Raw genomic sequence first — 17,082 nt, 5'->3', positions numbered from 1 at the left:
TACTCCCTCCTCTCCCTCCTCCTCCTCCTCCCCTGGCTGGCAGCAAGTCCAGCCCTGTTCTCTTCCCTGCTCAGTGATGGGCTATAATCTGCTTCATTGGCATCTCAGGGGACAATGTTTACACAGCACTGAGCAGAGAGATTCTCAGAGCAACTAGGATTGCAACTAGATATGGAGGATACAGACATCAGTGTTTGAATTACACAATAACTTTATGCCCACATGATGCTCATGAAAGTACATAGTGCACCAAAAGCAGATGTCAGTGTGTTTCCGGGTTGGGACTAATAACTGTAGAATTAATTGATGCCACATAAGAAGTTCAGGAAAGTTTTATGAGTTAGCACTTTCAAGAGTTTTTATTTGCACTCATGTGTTCCTGTGTATCTGTACGTGTACTACATGTGCCTGTGCAGGTCAGAAGGTGGCGTCTGATCCACCAGAACTGGAGTTACCAGGCAGTTGTGAACTGCCAAGAGGGTGCTGGGAACAGAACCTGGGTTCTCTGCAGCAACAAGTGTTCTGAATCACTGGAGCCATCTCCAGCCCTCAGCTGATTTTTTTTTTTTTTAGATGTAAGCATACAAAGCTGTAAACTTTTGTTGCTATTAATGATGTTAGATTTTTTTTTAAGGTTTATTTATTGTGTATAGTGTTCTGCCTGCATGTATGCTTGCACGCCAGAAGAGGGCACCAGATCTCATTATAGATGGTTGTGAACCACCATGTGGTTGCTGGGAATTGAACTCAGGAACTTTGGAAGAGCAGTCAGTGCTCTTAACCTCTGAGCCATCTCTCCAGCCCAGTGATGTTAGATTTTCTTGGATTTTTTTTTTTTGAGACAAGGTTCCTCTGTGTAGCCTTGGCTGTCCTGAACTCACTTTGTAGACAGGCTAGCCTCAAACTCACAGCAACCCGCCTGCCTCTGCCTCCCGAGTGCTGGGATTAAAGGCGTGCACCATCACGCCCGGCGTTGTTAGATTTTTAAATAAGCAACTTCAGAAAATTCTAGCAACATAATTCTAAGTAAGAATCAGGACAAGGAACCTATATAACAACCTCAGTTTTGTTTAAAAATATAATCTACATATATATATGTACACATATATATACATATACACACATATATACACATACCCATAGATGGGAGGTGATAAAATGTAACAGCAGTCAATGCCTAGTATTTTCAGACAAAGGACATTGACAGGTAGGTTTTACTTCAGGAAATTGGGTCCAGTAATTTTGAAATTTCCTGTAGTAAACCTGTAGTACTAGTGGAAATTGTTACCTTAAGATATAAGAAAACTAATACTTTGAAAAATACCTCATTGCTTTCAAAGGAAACCAAGTCCACAACATCGGTGCTTATTCATGTTCATCATCGCTGTCAAAAGAAAGGAGACTGCTATTTCTTATTTGTTTCTGTGAGTTCTTTCTTACTGAATTCTGCTTCTTTACATCATCTTCATTAGTTTTCTTCTTTTTGGAGCTGGCTGTTAACCCAGAACACTTTTCTTCGGAGGTGCGCTTGACTGGTTTTCGATACATGATTCTTCCGTCAGCTGGAGGTGGTTCTTCTTCACCTGTGACAAAAAAGATAATTGAAGAATTTTCTTCTCATTATTTGCTGTTAACAAAAAGTCAACTGGCAAGAAACTACTACCATACTTACTGACGGCCTTCACTATGTCAATCTGGTCTTCTCTACGGCTTTTGGTTACAGCCCACCCAGCACATGCAGTCAGTCAATAAAAACCAAAAAAACCTTTTCCATAATATTGTTAGTCCCCAACTGACCACAGTAAAGATGAAGAAAGCCATGGTGTGAAATCAGGGCCTCAGGTATGCTAGGAGGGTACTTAAACATTGAGCTGTGTTCCCAGTTCATCACGGTGAATTTTTTATTTTTCCAGACAGGGTTTCTCTGTGTTATCTTAGCTGTCCTGGACTCACTTTGCAGACCAGGCCGGCTTCGAACTCACGGTGATCCACCTGCCTCTGCCTCCCAGGTGCTGGGATTAGAGGCGTGTGCCACCCCACTGGGCTGAAATTTTTTTAAAGATTTATTTGCTTATTATTTAAACAGTACATATTAGATCACATATAGATGGTTATGAGCCACCATGTGGTTGCTGGGAATTGAACTCAGGACCTCTGGAAGAGCAGCCAGTGCTCTTAACCACTAAGTCATCTCTCCAGCCCCATCATCAGGGTGAATTTTGAATTGTGTTTAGAACCACAGTGTTTCTCCCTACAACAAAGTACCAGGTGTTTAGGGGTAATACAAGTGCATTACGTAGCATGCTGCAGGCACTAGTTAATGACACAGACCTTTCCTGACAAGTTGACCTACTTTATTAATAGGGTACTAAGGTAGGCCATTTATTGTCTCTATTTCAGTCAGGGGAAACTTGCAGCACAGAGGTGAAATCAATTGCTGAAGATCATATCTGGTACAAGAGCCAATGCTTGAACTGACGACCACATTCTTCAAACCATTCTATTCAACTAAAAAAAAAAAAAACCTACTTCATGATCCTTAAATAATAATTTTTAAAAATCAAATTATTTTTGGACATACCTGCTTTGGCAGCCTTTATTTCTGCTTTAATTTTCATGGCTTCTTCGGCTGTTAGGTCTCCTTTTTTTAAAACTACTACTTGAGGCTGTTCATCTTCCTTGTCGCTGTGATTGTCATCTTCATCTGGGAGCTGAGGCTGGATTTTCTACAACAAATGTAAATATAATGTGTAGAGCTTAACCTCTAACCAAACACAACCACTGCCACTGTCAGCAACTGTAATTATTAAAGTGAAATGGGCTGGGCAGTGCTGCTGCATGTCTTTAAACCTGGCACTCAGGAGGCAGAGGTAGGCAGATCTCTGTGAGTTTGAGGGCAGCCTGGTCTACAGAGTGAGTTGCAGGACATCCAGGGTTATATTGGGAAAACAAAGAAACAACCCCAATAACCAGAAAAGACCACCACTACCAAAACCCAGTGAAATGAAATGGGTAACTATTAAAATGAAATTTTACTTAACTCCAAGGAGCTTATCTTCAACACTTTAGAAAACAGGTCTACCTGCCAATCACCCTGGGCCAGTTGTCCAGTGGGATTTATTTCTCTTTCCCACTCAGGGCAGGCCAAACTACCTTGGTTCTTTGTTTCTTTTTGTTTTTGTTTGTTTTCGAGACAGGGTTTCTCTGTGTAGCCTTGGCTGTCCTGGAACTCACTCTGTAGACCAGGCTGGCCTCGAACTCACAGAGATCCACCAGCCTCTGCCTCCTGGGTGCTGGAATTAAAGGCGTCTTCTTTATCCAACTCCTTGAGAAGTACTGTTCCGTTTCCCTATCTTGAGACAAACGGCAAGGATTCTGCTAATCCCGGATGGGTCCCCCAAAGGCTCGAGGTCCGACTCATTTTATCAAGTGGCCTCGGTTTACACAACTGAAAAAAGGGGGGACCTCGCTTCAACCACTTCACTCACGGAAAGTGAGATCCACAGGTGAGAAAGGAAGGACATGGAAACTGTTTTAGCTAGACACTACGCGCTAGGCCATCTTCAAGACCCGCGCTCGGCGAGCCAGCACTCCCGGAGCACCTGCGGTCAGGCTGGCCCTGAGTGGGGGACCTGTCGGTGACAGGGGCCCCGAGCAGCCGGAAGTGGCGCGTAGACCCCCTCGGGCTCACCTTGGTCTCTACGGTGGGTCCCTCCTTGTAGCCGACTCGCTCCTTGAAGCGGGATAGGAAGGCGGGCTCGGCGGGCCGCACATACGACACCTGGTTCCGCTTGCTCATGGTGCTTCCGACGACCAAGAGCAGCAGCCCCTACACACTGGACCGGGTACAGAGCGGCAGTCGCCCGCGCCGACTTCTGACGTCACAGTGCCCATGACGTCACCAGACGGCGCCCCCGTGGGGGGGCGTGGCGCGTGAGCGGCGCCAAATTTAAATCCGCGGCCATCTTGGCGGGAGGACTCTGGCTTTCGCGGCGTAGCGCATCCGGGGCCGAGGTCGCCATGGGCCCGGGCTGTAAAAGTAAGTTTGTGAGTCGGCCTCGCGAGCTCATGGCGCTGGCAAGTGGCGGTGTGACGGGGCGGCATCCCTGGAGCGCCCCGCTAGGGTGACGGCGGCGCGTGCATGGGAAGCCGAGTCCCGCACGGAGCGCGGCCCCCGCTTTCCGGGCTGTCTTCTTGTCGGGGTGTCCTGAGGGCGGGCCCTTGCACTCGCCACTCGCTGCTTGCTCAGACAAATCTGACTTTCTCGAGTGGAAGGGGTTTGCGTTCCCTTCGGTGACCTGCCCTCAGAGGCGGGGATTTTTAAAGCGAATTGCTACTGTCTCTTTGCGGTAGTTCCCAGTCTCCATCCAAGACCGCGAATTCCTGAAACCGGAATTTCATCGTAGCACAGAACCCTGTAGATAACTGTGCTCTGTAAGCTAAAGTACACCGAGAGATTAGCTAATAATAAAATACAGCAGCTGGGGTCGTATGCAGTCATCGCAGGAGCCTGACAGTGGCCTTTGACATAGGATCGTGTACACCTCTTTCCTTTCAAAAGTCATACGAGATGTCATGGTGTCTACCTGGTGAAAGAAATGGTATCGGCGGCGTGTCAGAGTTTACAAAAAGTCACTTGAACCCAAGCATTGTGATACAGCTGAGACAACTGCATTTTCTTTTGTGATTCTTTTTAACTTAGAAACCTGTTCGCACATGACTATTGATATTTGACCACTTAAGGAGATCTGCGGAGATCTAGTGCCTGTGCTCCTCGTGAACTAATAAAGTTTATTTATTTATATTTATTTATTTGGTACCCTGGATTCTAGCTGCGTTTACTTTCCCAAACTCTGAACCATTTTTCCTCAGCTCAGCCAGCTAAGCAGGCTGTTTGGAGTCTCCCAGGCTTCGCTGTGGCTTGCCACCCAAGGGCTCACTGCCCATGCTTCCTTCTCTCCAGATCACTTTGCTGTGCAGTCTGTCGTCCAGTGGCTGAGAACTTGTTGGGTATTTGTGGCCTGTTTGAGGAATAGCAGAAGCAGGGTTGTTGGGGTGGAGTGCGGCAGCGGAGCAGGTGGGAAGGAGCTGTGGAGGTGGGCGGAGCCGGGGCAGGAGATGCCAGGTGACTGTGGCGACTTCGCCTCTGAATGAGTTGGAATGCCAGTGTAAGCTCGGTTCAGTTTGGAAGTTTGACATAGGCTTTTTCTGTGTAGCCCAGGCTGGCCTCCAGTTTTTGATTCTCCTGTCTCAGTGTTCTGAGTCAAGATTAGAGGGGTGGTCTGCTATGACACATGTAACTGTTGAAACTCTTTATCTTGCTATAATTAAACTTAGAGAAAACTTCAGGATAGCACAGGTTCCCTAGAGTATAAACTTAATTTCAGTTTGAATTGTTTGTCTTGAGGACAAGATATGAGGTGTGAGTTTGGTACTTGTTACACCCAAAGTTTAAGCCCCTAGTGGATTTACTCCATTTGTTCCTTCAGAATAGCTGGTATCTTATCCTTTAAAAACAAAACAATGCCTAGAGTCTTTGTGAATACTATTTCTCCATGGTCTGTTATAGATGGGTGGAACAGGCTTCTTTGAGGCGCTGTGGCAGGCAACCTGCTTCTGGCCTGTCTCTCTGCCTGGGCAGAAGCTGTGCCTGCCAGGGCTTAGCCTTGCCAGAGGCTAACTAGAGGCCACGTGGGAAATCCCAGTACCAGATTCCTCGGCAGGAAGTCCTGCGCTTGGGACTGCAGATAGGGGCCTCCCGAGTTCCTGGATGCTGTGGGCGTCCTCGCCTGCCTCTATCAGCTGGAAGAGGAGGGAGCAGGCCGCAATTCAGATGACTGACTCACCTTTCCGACTGAGCTCTCACTTTCTTGAGTAGATGTTTCCTTGTTCTTTGCCTTCAGAGACATTTTTGGAGGTGTTACTCCCCCACTCCCTCCCTGTCTCATCAATTTTACTAGGTTGTGGGTCAGTGAAGTTCATCCCTCACACTGCCATTCTAGAAGTCAATCTCACTTCTTATTTGGCCTTTCTTTGACCTCTTTTTTTTTTTTTTTTAAACAGAATCATTCTGCCTGCTAGATTAACATGACAATTGCTGGGGCTAAGGGAATAAAAGAAGGAGACTTGTAATAACCCAATTTAAAAAATGATTGTTTATTCCACGGTGGTGGCAGTAGATTTTTAAGCTAGAATCAAGTATTTGCTGATAGATTGTATATGAAGAATGAGGAAAGGTGGAGTTGCTTTTAGGTCTGGCAGACCTGGCGGGCTGATCTTGGCCATCAGTTTGTCAATTAGATGGACATTTGATAGTGAAAAGCTGAGGAAGGAGATTATTCAAACTTACCTCATAGGAAGGAGGAGCAGAGAGGTGTGCTGACCCCGAGTCCATGTTTGCAGCCCTGTCATGGAGTTGAGGTTCAATTAGACGGTAAGGGACACTTAGAACCATGTCAGGGGCTGGTTCCAGCCTGTGCTGCTCGGTGTTCTGACAGTAGTCAGACTGCCGGCGTCTCTTCTTTGGATGCAGTTGCCGCTTCCTTCTGGCATCAGGACTGCTTTCCCCCTTTTCCTGCATGAACCCCTCAGAAAAATTTAAGATTTTAGAGGATGGAGGGGAGGAGAGCCCGTTGTGCTCACAGAGTAAGAAGAGGGTGGCTTAGGCCTGAGGAGCTTGGAAAGACAAGGTTGTCATTTGCTGAGAGGAAGCAGTGTCACCAGGCACTTAGGTCCATAACTTCTGCCTTACAAAAGAAATCAGAAAATAGAAACTGGTAAAGGAAGTTGATGTTTACAGTTGGCCGTGACGGGTGTTGTAAAGGAGGAGAGCCTGACCTCCTCCCCAGGGTCCCCTTGGCAGGGTCAAGATTCCTAAGCATGAGATGAAGATCACAGCATATGTAGATTCAGCTGCAGGATAGTGTCATGGACCCTTTGCTTGTCCAGTGGGTGGGACCTCAGGCTGTGCTGTCTAACTTGGCGCTTTGAGCAGACTGCCTCATTTTCACAGTGTGAAGGGCACAGGTGCCCCTAGGATGTACAACACTTGCTTCCTGTAGCTGCAGTCAGTCTGTCTTGGCTTGGGATCTTGGGGTGCTGGCGTCATGGGGTCATCGCTGTAGCAGCACATTTGAGTGGAGAGAGCTCAGTTGTGGGCACATAAGTCTGAAACATTTCTACTAAACACAGAAATGGAGATTATCAAGTAGGACTCTGGAGGCAGAGGGGTGTCGTCAGCTACCTAGCATTTAAACTGACGGAACAGTGTCACCAGTGTAATGCACTGGGATGAAATGGGGAGAAGGACTGAGGCCAAAGTGGATATGGACATGAGGGCTCTGATGACGCTAAGGATGCGTGTGAGCAGCTAAGGAAAAGATTGCCATGATAAATGTTTTCCTTAGTTGGTCACCCAGCCTAGGCCTTTGCATCTAGTACATAATGCAATTATAGTTACCTCTAATGGTCTTGTCATACGAAACGACACAGAAAAGAAAGGTGATACAGGTGGTAAAGAATTTACCTAGGTCAGTGGTCGACAGAGTGAGTTCCAGGACAGCCAAAGCTACAGAGAGAAACCCTGTCTTGAAACCTCCCGCCCCGAAAGAATTTACCCAGATCACAAAGGACCCGCAGAGAAGCCCTTTAGATACACTGCAAACAGACGCTATCAGGTGCGGTCTCTGGACCAATTCCTGAGAGGAGAGCAGAGCGGAGAGAGGGTACAAGCTGTACAGTAGTTGAGGGGACGTTACTAGTCTATGAGCCATTTGTGTAGGATCCATATTAGAATGGGTAAGCATGCATCTCATTGTTTTATTAACTAGTAAAGTTTACAGTGTAAATCATTTTTCTTGGGCCTGGCCATTTGTTCAGGTGCAGTATTGGTAGTGAGCTAGCTCAGATGTCCGTGTAAGATACGGTAAGTTACTGAGGTCAGACTGCAGGGACTTGCAGCCTAACAGCTGTGGTGTACGTTTTGCTCTTTTATTTTTGCCCTTTTACCCTTGTCGATCTGTCCTCTTTTCTAGCTGAGTTACGGAATGTGGCGAACTCTCATGCTAGCCAGCCAAGGTAAGAAGAAATCTTGCTGATGAACATGGAGAAATAAGGATATAGTATCTCTAAGATAGCCGTTAGTATGCTCAGATGCTTATTGCAAAATGTAGCTTGTCTTCAACCAGCTACACGTAGAGGAAAATTGCGTATTTCCCCAAACCTTACCAGTTACCAGGAAAACTATGGGGTGAGGGGCATGATCATTCCTTGGAAAGACTTAGTAGTGAGAGGGACATGACAGGAAGCACTGTGCTGAGCTCCTTGAAGTAACTGCCTTTACATTATTTGCAGTAAAAGTTTGTGAGGATATCTATTGGGAAATCAATCTGTAAAGGTAGTCAGTTATATGAAAATTTAAACGGGGTAAATTTCAGTGGAGTAGGCCCAGGACCTGGGCTCATCATAGGCATGTTACAGGCAGTGTGAGAGTCAGGTCTTTCCCCAGGAAACTTACCCCGTTACTTCTGTCTTTAGTAACGAAGGAGATGCCATCAAGGTGTTTGTGCGAATCCGTCCTCCTGCAGATGGCGAGCAGAGCTTCTGCTTGTCTGCGCTCTCCCAGACGACTCTCCGGCTGCACTCCAACCCAGACCCCAAGACCTTTGTGTTTGATTATGTTGCGGGCATGGACACCACTCAGGTAGCGGTCGCTGGAAACGTACCCTGTCATTGGGAATATATAGTGCTGGGATTCAGTAGTTTGATAGATTTCAGATAAGAAAGCTAAAACATTCCATAAATATGTTTAATCTAATTTTACTAGGCAGTTGCCTTTTTTGTTCTTTAAACTTTGCCCCAGAATCACACAAGCCTGGTGTATGTTCCTTTTTATGCACAGCACTGAGAATGAACAAGGCCTTCAGAGCCACGGGAACAGTCACTAGTACAGCAGCTTCAGTGTAAGATGACAATGAGGACAACTGTGAGCGAGTGAAGGCAGCTCAGTGGGTCAAGTCCCTGCTGCCAGGTCTCAGGCGCTGAGCTCAGACGACAGAACCCACACAAAGGCTGGAGGGAGAGCTCACCTCCCAGGGTTCCTACACACACAGTGTTAAAAAGACTACTGTCACGTCAGTAACTGCTTTTCTAACTAAGGCCGATTTAATTCAGATGTAGTACCACTGCCTGACAGAACTTCCTGCAGTGATGGGAATACATAATATCTACCTAACCCCGTTTCAGTAACCTCTGGCCACATGGTGATTTAAATTTAAGTTAATTAAAACTAAAAAAAATCTAAGTTTTGAGCTGGCTGGTGGTGGCGCACGCCTTTAATCACAGTACTTGGGAGGCAGAGGCAGGTGGATCTCTGTGAGTTTGAGGCCAGCCTAGTCTAAAAAGGAGTTCAGGATGGCCAAGGCTGCACAGAGAAGCCCTGTCTTTAAAAAATAAATAAATAAAATTTTGGTTCCTTGGGTGCCTTGAACTCACAACGATCTGCTTGCCTGTGCTTCCCAAGTGCTGGGATTACAGGTGTGCCACCTACCTCCCCACCCCCTTGAACCAGATTCTTAGTGGTTGCTGGAAATGACAACGGGCAATGTTACTTCAGGTTAACTCTGTTCTGTCAGGACCCTAGCCACACTCAAGGTTGGCCTTCCCCAGTCAGTTGGTCACATACATCCCATTCATTTCTGAAAGACAAGCCAGGGAGCCTGCGTCTGTAAGCCCAGCCCTGAGAGGCTGAAGGTAGGCCAGGGAGCCTGTGTCTGTAAGCCCAGCCCTGAGAGGCTGAAGGCAGGAGGATCCTGGACATCCTCAGCTGCATGCCCAGTCCCCAGGGATACAAGATAGCCTATTCCAAAACCTAAAATACCTTGGTAGACACAGTGGGGGAAAAGAAACTGGTAAAATTAATAAGTCATATGTATTATTTAACTCAATGTGTTCAAAATACCACCTCAATATGTAATTAATGTAAACTATTAAGATATTTTCCGTCCTTGTTGATTCAATCTTCAAAATCTCTTATATAGTTACACCTATATAACCTCTCTACTTGGACTAGTGACCTATATCAGGCTCTCAATAGCCACGTGTAGCTTATGGACGGTATAGGAAAAGAATTCCTGCATTGCTGATAAACTGCATCTATTTATAAGTAAAAATAAAATAAAAACACTTTAAGTACAAAATAGTGACAAAATTCGTGAAGAAAATATAGAGCTATGAATTTTGTGCTAACACACAGAATAATGTATGTAATATATAAAGTTCTGTCTAAAATTTAGATGCTTGCACTTAAAGTTTTTCTTTGAGATTTTCTTTTCCTCTTTGAGACAGGGTTTCTCTATATAGCCCTGGCTATCCTGGAACTCTCTTTGTAGACCAGGGTGGCCTCTTGAGTGCTAGGATTAAAGGCATGTGCCACCCTCATAAGCACTGGGCCAACTCTCCAGCCCCCAAAATCAATTTATTATTCATATGTATGAGTGTTTTGCCTGCACACCACATGTGTGCCCAGTGCCTTCTAAGGCTACAAGAGGCTGTAGGATTCCTTAGAACTAGAGTTTCAGACAGTTATGAGCTGCCCTGTGGGTGCTGAGATCCGGACTAAGGTCCCGGAAGAGCAGCCCGCAGTGCTTCTGCCCACTGAGCTGCTTCCAGTCATCTGCATGCACTTCCCCCCATTTTTTTCTCCCTCCCTCCCTCCCTCCCTCCCTCCCTCCCTCCCTCCCTCCCTCCCTCCCTTTCTTCCTCCCTCCCTCCCTCCCTTCCTTCCTTCCTTCCTTTCTTTTTAAGGCAGGGTCTTACTATGTAACTCTGGCTGTCCTGCAACTCACAGTGCCGTCCAGGGTGGCCTTGAACTTCCACCTGCCTCTGCCTCCCTAGGGTTGGTATTAAAGGCCTTCATCACAATGCCCTGCTTTTTTTTTTTCAAAGACAGGGTTTCTCTGTATAGCCCTGGCTGTCCTGGACTCGCCTTGTAGACCAGGCTGGCCTCGAACTCACAGCGATCCACCTGCCTCTGCCTCCCAAGTGCTGGGATTACAGGTGTGCGCCACCACACCCAGCTCTCTTTTCTTAATTTCGAGAGGTTTTGCTTGTCTGTTTTTTATTTAAAAAGTGTAATGATTGGGAGACAGTGCAGTCAATAAAGTACTAAGGACCCCATCTCAGTCTCCAGATCCCCAAGCGTAAACCAAGTCAGGTTTGGTGCCTGTACTTGTAACTCCAGTGGTGGGACAGCAGAGACATGGACCGTGGGGACCTCACTCGTCAGCTGCCTACTTGTCAAGTAGACTTTGTCTCAAAATCAAACAAATAAGAGCTACACTGGATAATAGCTAAGGTGTCATTTGCATCCCCTACGGTCACGTGCGTGCGACACACACTATATGTATATACCCAAAGAATTGAAATAAATTTATAAGCAGTATCAACACCTGTGATAATATAGAAATTGATGAGGTTAAAACAGTAAAGTTGACGCTATATTAGGCTTCTCAGATGATGCTAAGTGGTCAGGATTTTTACCTTTCCCTGATCATGTTGCTCCAAAGCAAAAGATACACACTTTATATCTACGATTGTATTGGAGATTGCTGGACCTCATTATAGTTGTTCTTTTACCTTTTATCATCTTATATGACTTAGCCATTTTCCTAAAGTAAACGCAACCTTCAAGTAATCATAGGTCAACTGTGTTTTCTAACATGCTTGGTCCTTGTATTTGTAGGAGTCTGTATTCTCAACAGTGGCTAAAAGCATCGTGGAGTCTTGCATGAGCGGTTATAACGGGACCATCTTTGCATAGTAAGTGGTTGACTGTCTCTATAAAGCTGTGGTAGTGTTTGTCTTAGTTTCTCCTTACTGCTGCCTTAATAAAGCACTCGAACTTAGTGGCATAAAATTACAGATTCATTTCACAGTTCTCTAAGTCAGAAGGCCAGCGTGGGTCTCACTGGGCTAAGATGGTTGCTCCTGGACCTTCGTTCTTCTGGGAGCTGTTCAGGGAGATATGTCCCTCCTTTCCCAGCGTCCAGAGCCCATTCGTTTTACTTGGGTCAGAGCCACTCTCTCTGTTTCCACGCTCACAGGGCAGCGTTCTGCCTCTTCTTGCTTGTCAGTCCTCACAGAGACTCCTGTGATAGTCAGCCTGACCTGCACAGTCACGGTAGAGTGGGCGGACTCCACCTCTGTAACAGGAGAACTTTCTGAGTGTAAAGTTTCTCTGTTTCTCCACCTGTTTATTTATTTGTTTATATGATATATAGTCATGTATATTTATATTATGCTTCATATTGTAATGCAGTGACATATCCCTCACCTTGCTCTTTGGAGCTCTTTGAGATTTCTGAGCCCTTCGACATATCCTACCCTTTGGCACATCCTACCCTTTGGGTTTTGAGCATTTCCTTGTTTATTATGCTGCATTACATCCCAAGCTCTTATATTTTGTTATCCTAGTTCTAGAATCATTCAAACCTTGGTTCCTTTTGTTGAAAAATATTAATGAGAAACCAAAATCTGGGCTCCTAGATGTACTTATCACTGTTGGAGTGACTGTTTTGAGGCTTTCTTAGCAGACAGGGCTAGGAGTGTACACATGTACCTCTGTGTCTGCTCAGGGATCTGGAGCTGTCCCTGCATCACACGTAGATATTATGCTAATGAGCTCATGCTGAGGTCCAGCTCTACTCCGGTGACCACAGGGTTAATTACCCTCAGTGTTGGTGATGAACCTTGTACTGTCTGTTATCCACTTATGAGCATATATAAAGCAGTCACAGAATCAAAGTGTATCACTGTGAGAAAAATACTGACTATAAATTTATATACAATTCCTTTTATTGTTGTTTGTTTTTTGGTTTTTTGAGACAGGGTTTCTCTGTGTAGCCTTGGCTGTCCTGGACTCACTTTGTAGACCAGGCTGGCCTCGAACTCACAGTGATCCGCCTGCCTCTGCCTCCATAGTGCTGGAATTAAAGGTGTGGACCACTATGTCCAACTCTGTAGGAATATTTCATCTAAGGTGCATTCATTAATATATTAATTCAAATTCCTGTACTGTTTGTGGGTAGAACTTGGAGATAAATGAGAGATTTATTGGTTAGATGATCATATAGATCTCAGAGATCTGCCTGTCTCTCTGCTTTATGCTGGAATTAAAGGCATTTTCTACTGTGCAGCCCTTAAACTTATTTTAAAACAAAGACATTTCAATGTCTTTTCAAGGCAGAGAACTTCAAAATTACTACATTATTTAGCAAAAATTAGGAACAGGAGTCTAATTGATTCTGGTTGAATAAAGTATGCTAGAAGATTCTGTATCCACAAAATACTGTTGTAGTATTTATAAAACATGAGGCAGGCAGCCGGGCGGTGGTGGCTCAGGCCTTTAACCCCAGCACTCACGATGCAGAGGCAGGTGGAGCTCTGAGTCTGAGGCCAGCCTGGTCCACAGAAAATTAGTTGTAGGACATCGAGTGCTGTTTCACAGGGGAACCCTGTGTGCTGACTGAGATACCAGAGGTGCAGTTAAGGGAAGGAAGGTTCCAGAGCACTCTGGAGAGGATCACCCCGTCACAGTCTAGTAGAGCAGAGTAAATCAGAAGGGTGTGAAGTGTGTGTGAAGATAACACAGACACCTTCCTTTTTCAGTGGGCAGACTGGCTCAGGGAAGACGTTCACTATGATGGGTAAGTAAGGACCAGGGTTTGCTGGGTAAGTGCACTTCTCTGATGTCGATCTCATAAAAATAGGGATGTTGCCCATGTTTCTACCAGGTTGTGAGTTCCTAGACAGTCTGTTTGTTAATCCTAATTATAGCTCTTTTCCTCAGCTCAGGGCTTGGCACAGAGCTATCTAGCTCCCAGCCTAGCTATGCTGTTATTTATGACACTGTGACTGTTATCCTCTTTAGGTTTGCTTGCTTTGGAATGTCTACAAATGAAATTTTACAGAAAAACAATGTATTTAATGTTATTTTCCTACTGGTTATAACTGCTTCCCTTCTCTCTCTGTCTCTGTCTCTGTCTCTCTGTCTCTCTCAGCCCAGGCCAGCTTTGACGTTCCTCTGACAGTCCCTCCTCTGGAGTGGTGGCTGGGATTAATGGTGTAAGCACTTGCCTAGCTCCTTCCTCCTTTCCTTTCTGTGGATTCCCTCCCTAGAGACACCACCTCACATCCACCCAACAAGATCTTGTAGCCCAGGCTGGTCTCAAGCCTACTGTGTGGCCAAGGGTGAGGTGGCCCTCCATCTTCCTAAAAGTCTCCAGCTCCCAAGTAAGGCTTCCAGCTGTGCCCTCCACAGCTGGTTTGATTTTTTTTTGTTGTTTTTTGGTTTTTTTTTCTTTTTCTTCTTCTTCTTCTTCTTCTTCTTCTTCTTCTTCTTCTTCTTCTTCTTCTTCTTCTTCTTCTTCTTCTTCTTCTTCTATTTTTCTTTTTTGAGACAGAGTTTTTCTGTATTGCTGGCTATCCAGGAATTATGTTGACTAGCCTGCCTTTGAACTCAAGAGCTCCAGCTGCTTCTGCGTCATGAGTGCTGGCATTAAAGGCAAATGCTACCGCTGCCTGGCTTAGCTTGTACCTTAAGGTACAGTTTAGAAGACCATGCACAAGCTTCTCCGTGCAGTGGGGGCACACGCCTTTCCTGTGAGGTTTTTGTTCCTTCTTGGACCTTTCTTGTGCACACCAGTCTTCTGTTAGTTCCTTTGCTCTGTGGGGCATACTTAACTATTATTTATAGTACCTTCTATATCGGTTTGTTTCAGAGTCGGTACCAGTGCGCATCACCACCCCCAGCTACACCTTTTCTTTCCCTTTTGTAACAGGGTTTCGCTGTGTTGTTTTTGCTGGCCTCAGACTTGCAGTGCTTCACCTGTCTATTCCTCCTGAGTGCTGGACTAAAGGTGTCTGCTGCCACACCACCACCTATCTTTCTTTTTCTTTCTTAAAATAAATAAATAAATAAATAAATAAAAGCAAGAAGTCCACAAAGAACCATGAGGTTCACTTTATGTTAGCTGTTCCTGGGCACAGGGCCTGCCCTGGGGTTGATGAGTATATCCATGGCACTCACTTGGAGAAGACTGAGTATCAGTTGCAATGAGCCTCTTGGCTCTGGGTGGAACTCCATGTCCACTTCTCCCTTGTTGTTGTTGGGACTCTGTTTGGCTTGAACCTGCATAGACCTTTTCTAACTACAATTACTGCTGTGGTTGTCTGTAGGAAACACACACCAGCTAGTCATCGCACTGTTTCTTTTTTTCTACTCAGAAGTTGTTGGTAGGCAAGGAGACGCTTTTCAGAGGGTGTTGCTGGCAGCTGCTGTAGTGAATGTCCCAGCAGGTGGGGTGAAGAGGAACAGCCGGTTGTCAGCACAGCTGCTGCAGGCCTGGGGTAGCAGGAGCCTTGCTTTGCAAATGTCCAGCTTCTGTGCAGGCTTAGGAAGTTGGAATCCGAACATAGTCCTTGGCAGAAGCTGGGGTTGCAGTTTCCAAGTAGGCCTATATACTGGGATTTTTCAGCTCTTCACAGTTAGCACACGACTTCACTAGGTGTGAGAATTTCTCCCCATTAACAAGCAAGTAACCATGAGTGTGTGTCCCTCGATACAATCCATTCTTCATGTCATCTGCTAGTGCTGGGCCCTGTAGGTTTAAGGCTCAGTCTCCAAGGCAGCCTGCCTTCCCCACTGCAGCTGCTACGTGTGAGCCTCAGTGTGTGGCCCATGCAGCCAGGCAGCTATGAGCCGGCTTCCCGCGACCCCCTCCTTAGGTGTCATTACTGTATACTTCTTAATAGCACAGCTTTTACTGCCCAGTTAAAAATTGTAGCGAACCCTAATTTTTAGCATTCAGTGTATGTTTGACATACAATTATCTGTGCTTTATTTGCAGACTTTCAATTCTCCCCAACAACTCTGGTTATTGACATTATTATTCCCATTTTGTAGCTGAAAAACCCTGAAGTTTAAGACACACACAGTGTGGCGCATGGCTTAGAGAGCAGACAGTCTGTGTCTTGCTTCCTGTTGTGAGGCGACAACATGACCAAGGCAACTTATAGAATAAAGAGCTAATCGGGGCTTACAGCTCGTTACTGTCATGGCAGGGAGCGTGGCGGCACGCAGGCAGCTTTGGGGCTGGAGCAGTGGCTGAGAGCTCTTATCTGACCTACAGGCCAGAGACCCAGAGCCTTAGTTACTGGGGATGCTGTTGGCTTTTGAGTCCTGCGAGCCCATCCCCGCTGCACACCTCCTCCACCAGGCGCACCTCCAGCTGCAGAGCAAGCGCTCAGGCGTGCGAGCCTGTGGGCGGTTCTCATTCAGACCACCACAGGCTGTGGAAACAAGTCACATGCACAGACAGAGCACAGCTGTGTCAGCACCTGACAGGTGAAAGAGGTTAAGCTTAGCCTGGGGATGGATTTCCCTGTCAGGCCACACCTAGGTTTAGAATTGCGTTGGTGACTACTTTGGGCCTTCCCTTCAGTCTCCCTGAAGGACAGTTTTGTTACTGTGTCTCTCACAGGCGTAAATGTAACTTGCTTGAAGCAGAACGAGGATGTTGATTATACGATGTTCCATGTGTCGTTTCATTTCTGCATCAACTGGTATTGCCATTTTGAAGGATTCTCAGAATAAAAGTTTTTTGTTTTATTTTATATTTTATGTTATATTTTATATTTTTCTCAGGTCCGTCAGACTCTGATAATTTTTCTCATAATCTGAGAGGAGTAATTCCACGAAGTTTTGAATATTTGTTTTCCTTAATTGATCGTGAAAAAGAAAAGGTAAAGCTTACTATAAAAACAAAATGTTGGGGGGCTGGAGAGATGGCTCAGCTGTAGAGAGCGGTGGCAGTTCTTCCAGAGGACCCGTACTCAATTCCCAGCACCCACATGGCAGCTCACAGCTGTCACTTCAGTCCTGGGGGAATCTGACCTCTGCTAGCCTCTTGAGCACCAGACATGTATGGCACACAGGCATACATGCAGGCTAAACACACACACACACAAATGTTGATAGAGTGCTTGCCTAACGTGCAGTAGATCCTGGGTTTGATCCCCAGCACG

The 17,082-nt window shown here is 45.9% G+C and overlaps 2 protein-coding genes across 2 annotated transcripts in view; one reads left to right on the top strand and one right to left on the bottom strand.

Moving 5' to 3' along the window:
• Window positions 1-341: 341 nt before the first annotated feature.
• Window positions 342-3,874, bottom strand: KIAA1143. Its single transcript, XM_084754464.1, has 3 exons — window positions 3,692-3,874; window positions 2,582-2,726; window positions 342-1,583 (listed from the first exon to the last, which is right to left on the bottom strand). The coding sequence occupies exons 1-3, from the start codon at window positions 3,797-3,799 to the stop codon at window positions 1,366-1,368; spliced, it is 471 nt and encodes a 156-aa protein (XP_084610590.1). The 5' UTR covers window positions 3,800-3,874; the 3' UTR covers window positions 342-1,365.
• Window positions 3,875-3,957: 83 nt separating this feature from the next.
• KIF15 (kinesin family member 15) overlaps window positions 3,958-17,082 on the top strand; it is a 71,414-nt gene continuing 58,289 nt past the window's right edge. The window contains exons 1-6 of the mRNA XM_084754776.1: window positions 3,958-4,039; window positions 8,034-8,076; window positions 8,536-8,701; window positions 11,741-11,817; window positions 13,666-13,703; window positions 16,703-16,800. Of these exons, the coding sequence (XP_084610902.1) occupies window positions 4,021-4,039; window positions 8,034-8,076; window positions 8,536-8,701; window positions 11,741-11,817; window positions 13,666-13,703; window positions 16,703-16,800 (441 nt within the window). The 5' untranslated portion in view covers window positions 3,958-4,020. The remainder of the gene's footprint in view (window positions 4,040-8,033; window positions 8,077-8,535; window positions 8,702-11,740; window positions 11,818-13,665; window positions 13,704-16,702; window positions 16,801-17,082) is intronic.

This window comes from Acomys minous, assembly GCF_964271855.1.
Source record: "Acomys minous genome assembly, chromosome: 13".
NCBI lineage: Eukaryota > Metazoa > Chordata > Mammalia > Rodentia > Muridae > Acomys > Acomys minous.
Note: the sequence above shows the minus strand (reverse complement) of the source record. Positions and strands in the feature narration are given on the sequence as shown.

Bases quoted from the DNA above. Each gene is read 5' to 3' on its own strand.
- KIAA1143 (XM_084754464.1), bottom strand. From the start codon at position 3,799: ATGAGCAAGCGGAACCAGGTGTCGTATGTGCGGCCCGCCGAGCCCGCC. The intron at 2,727-3,691 runs GTGAGCCCGAGG...CATTTGTTGTAG, and splicing joins GACCCACCGTAGAGACCAAG to AAAATCCAGCCTCAGCTCCC. The intron at 1,584-2,581 runs GTATGTCCAAAA...TTTTTGTCACAG, and splicing joins AATAAAGGCTGCCAAAGCAG to GTGAAGAAGAACCACCTCCA.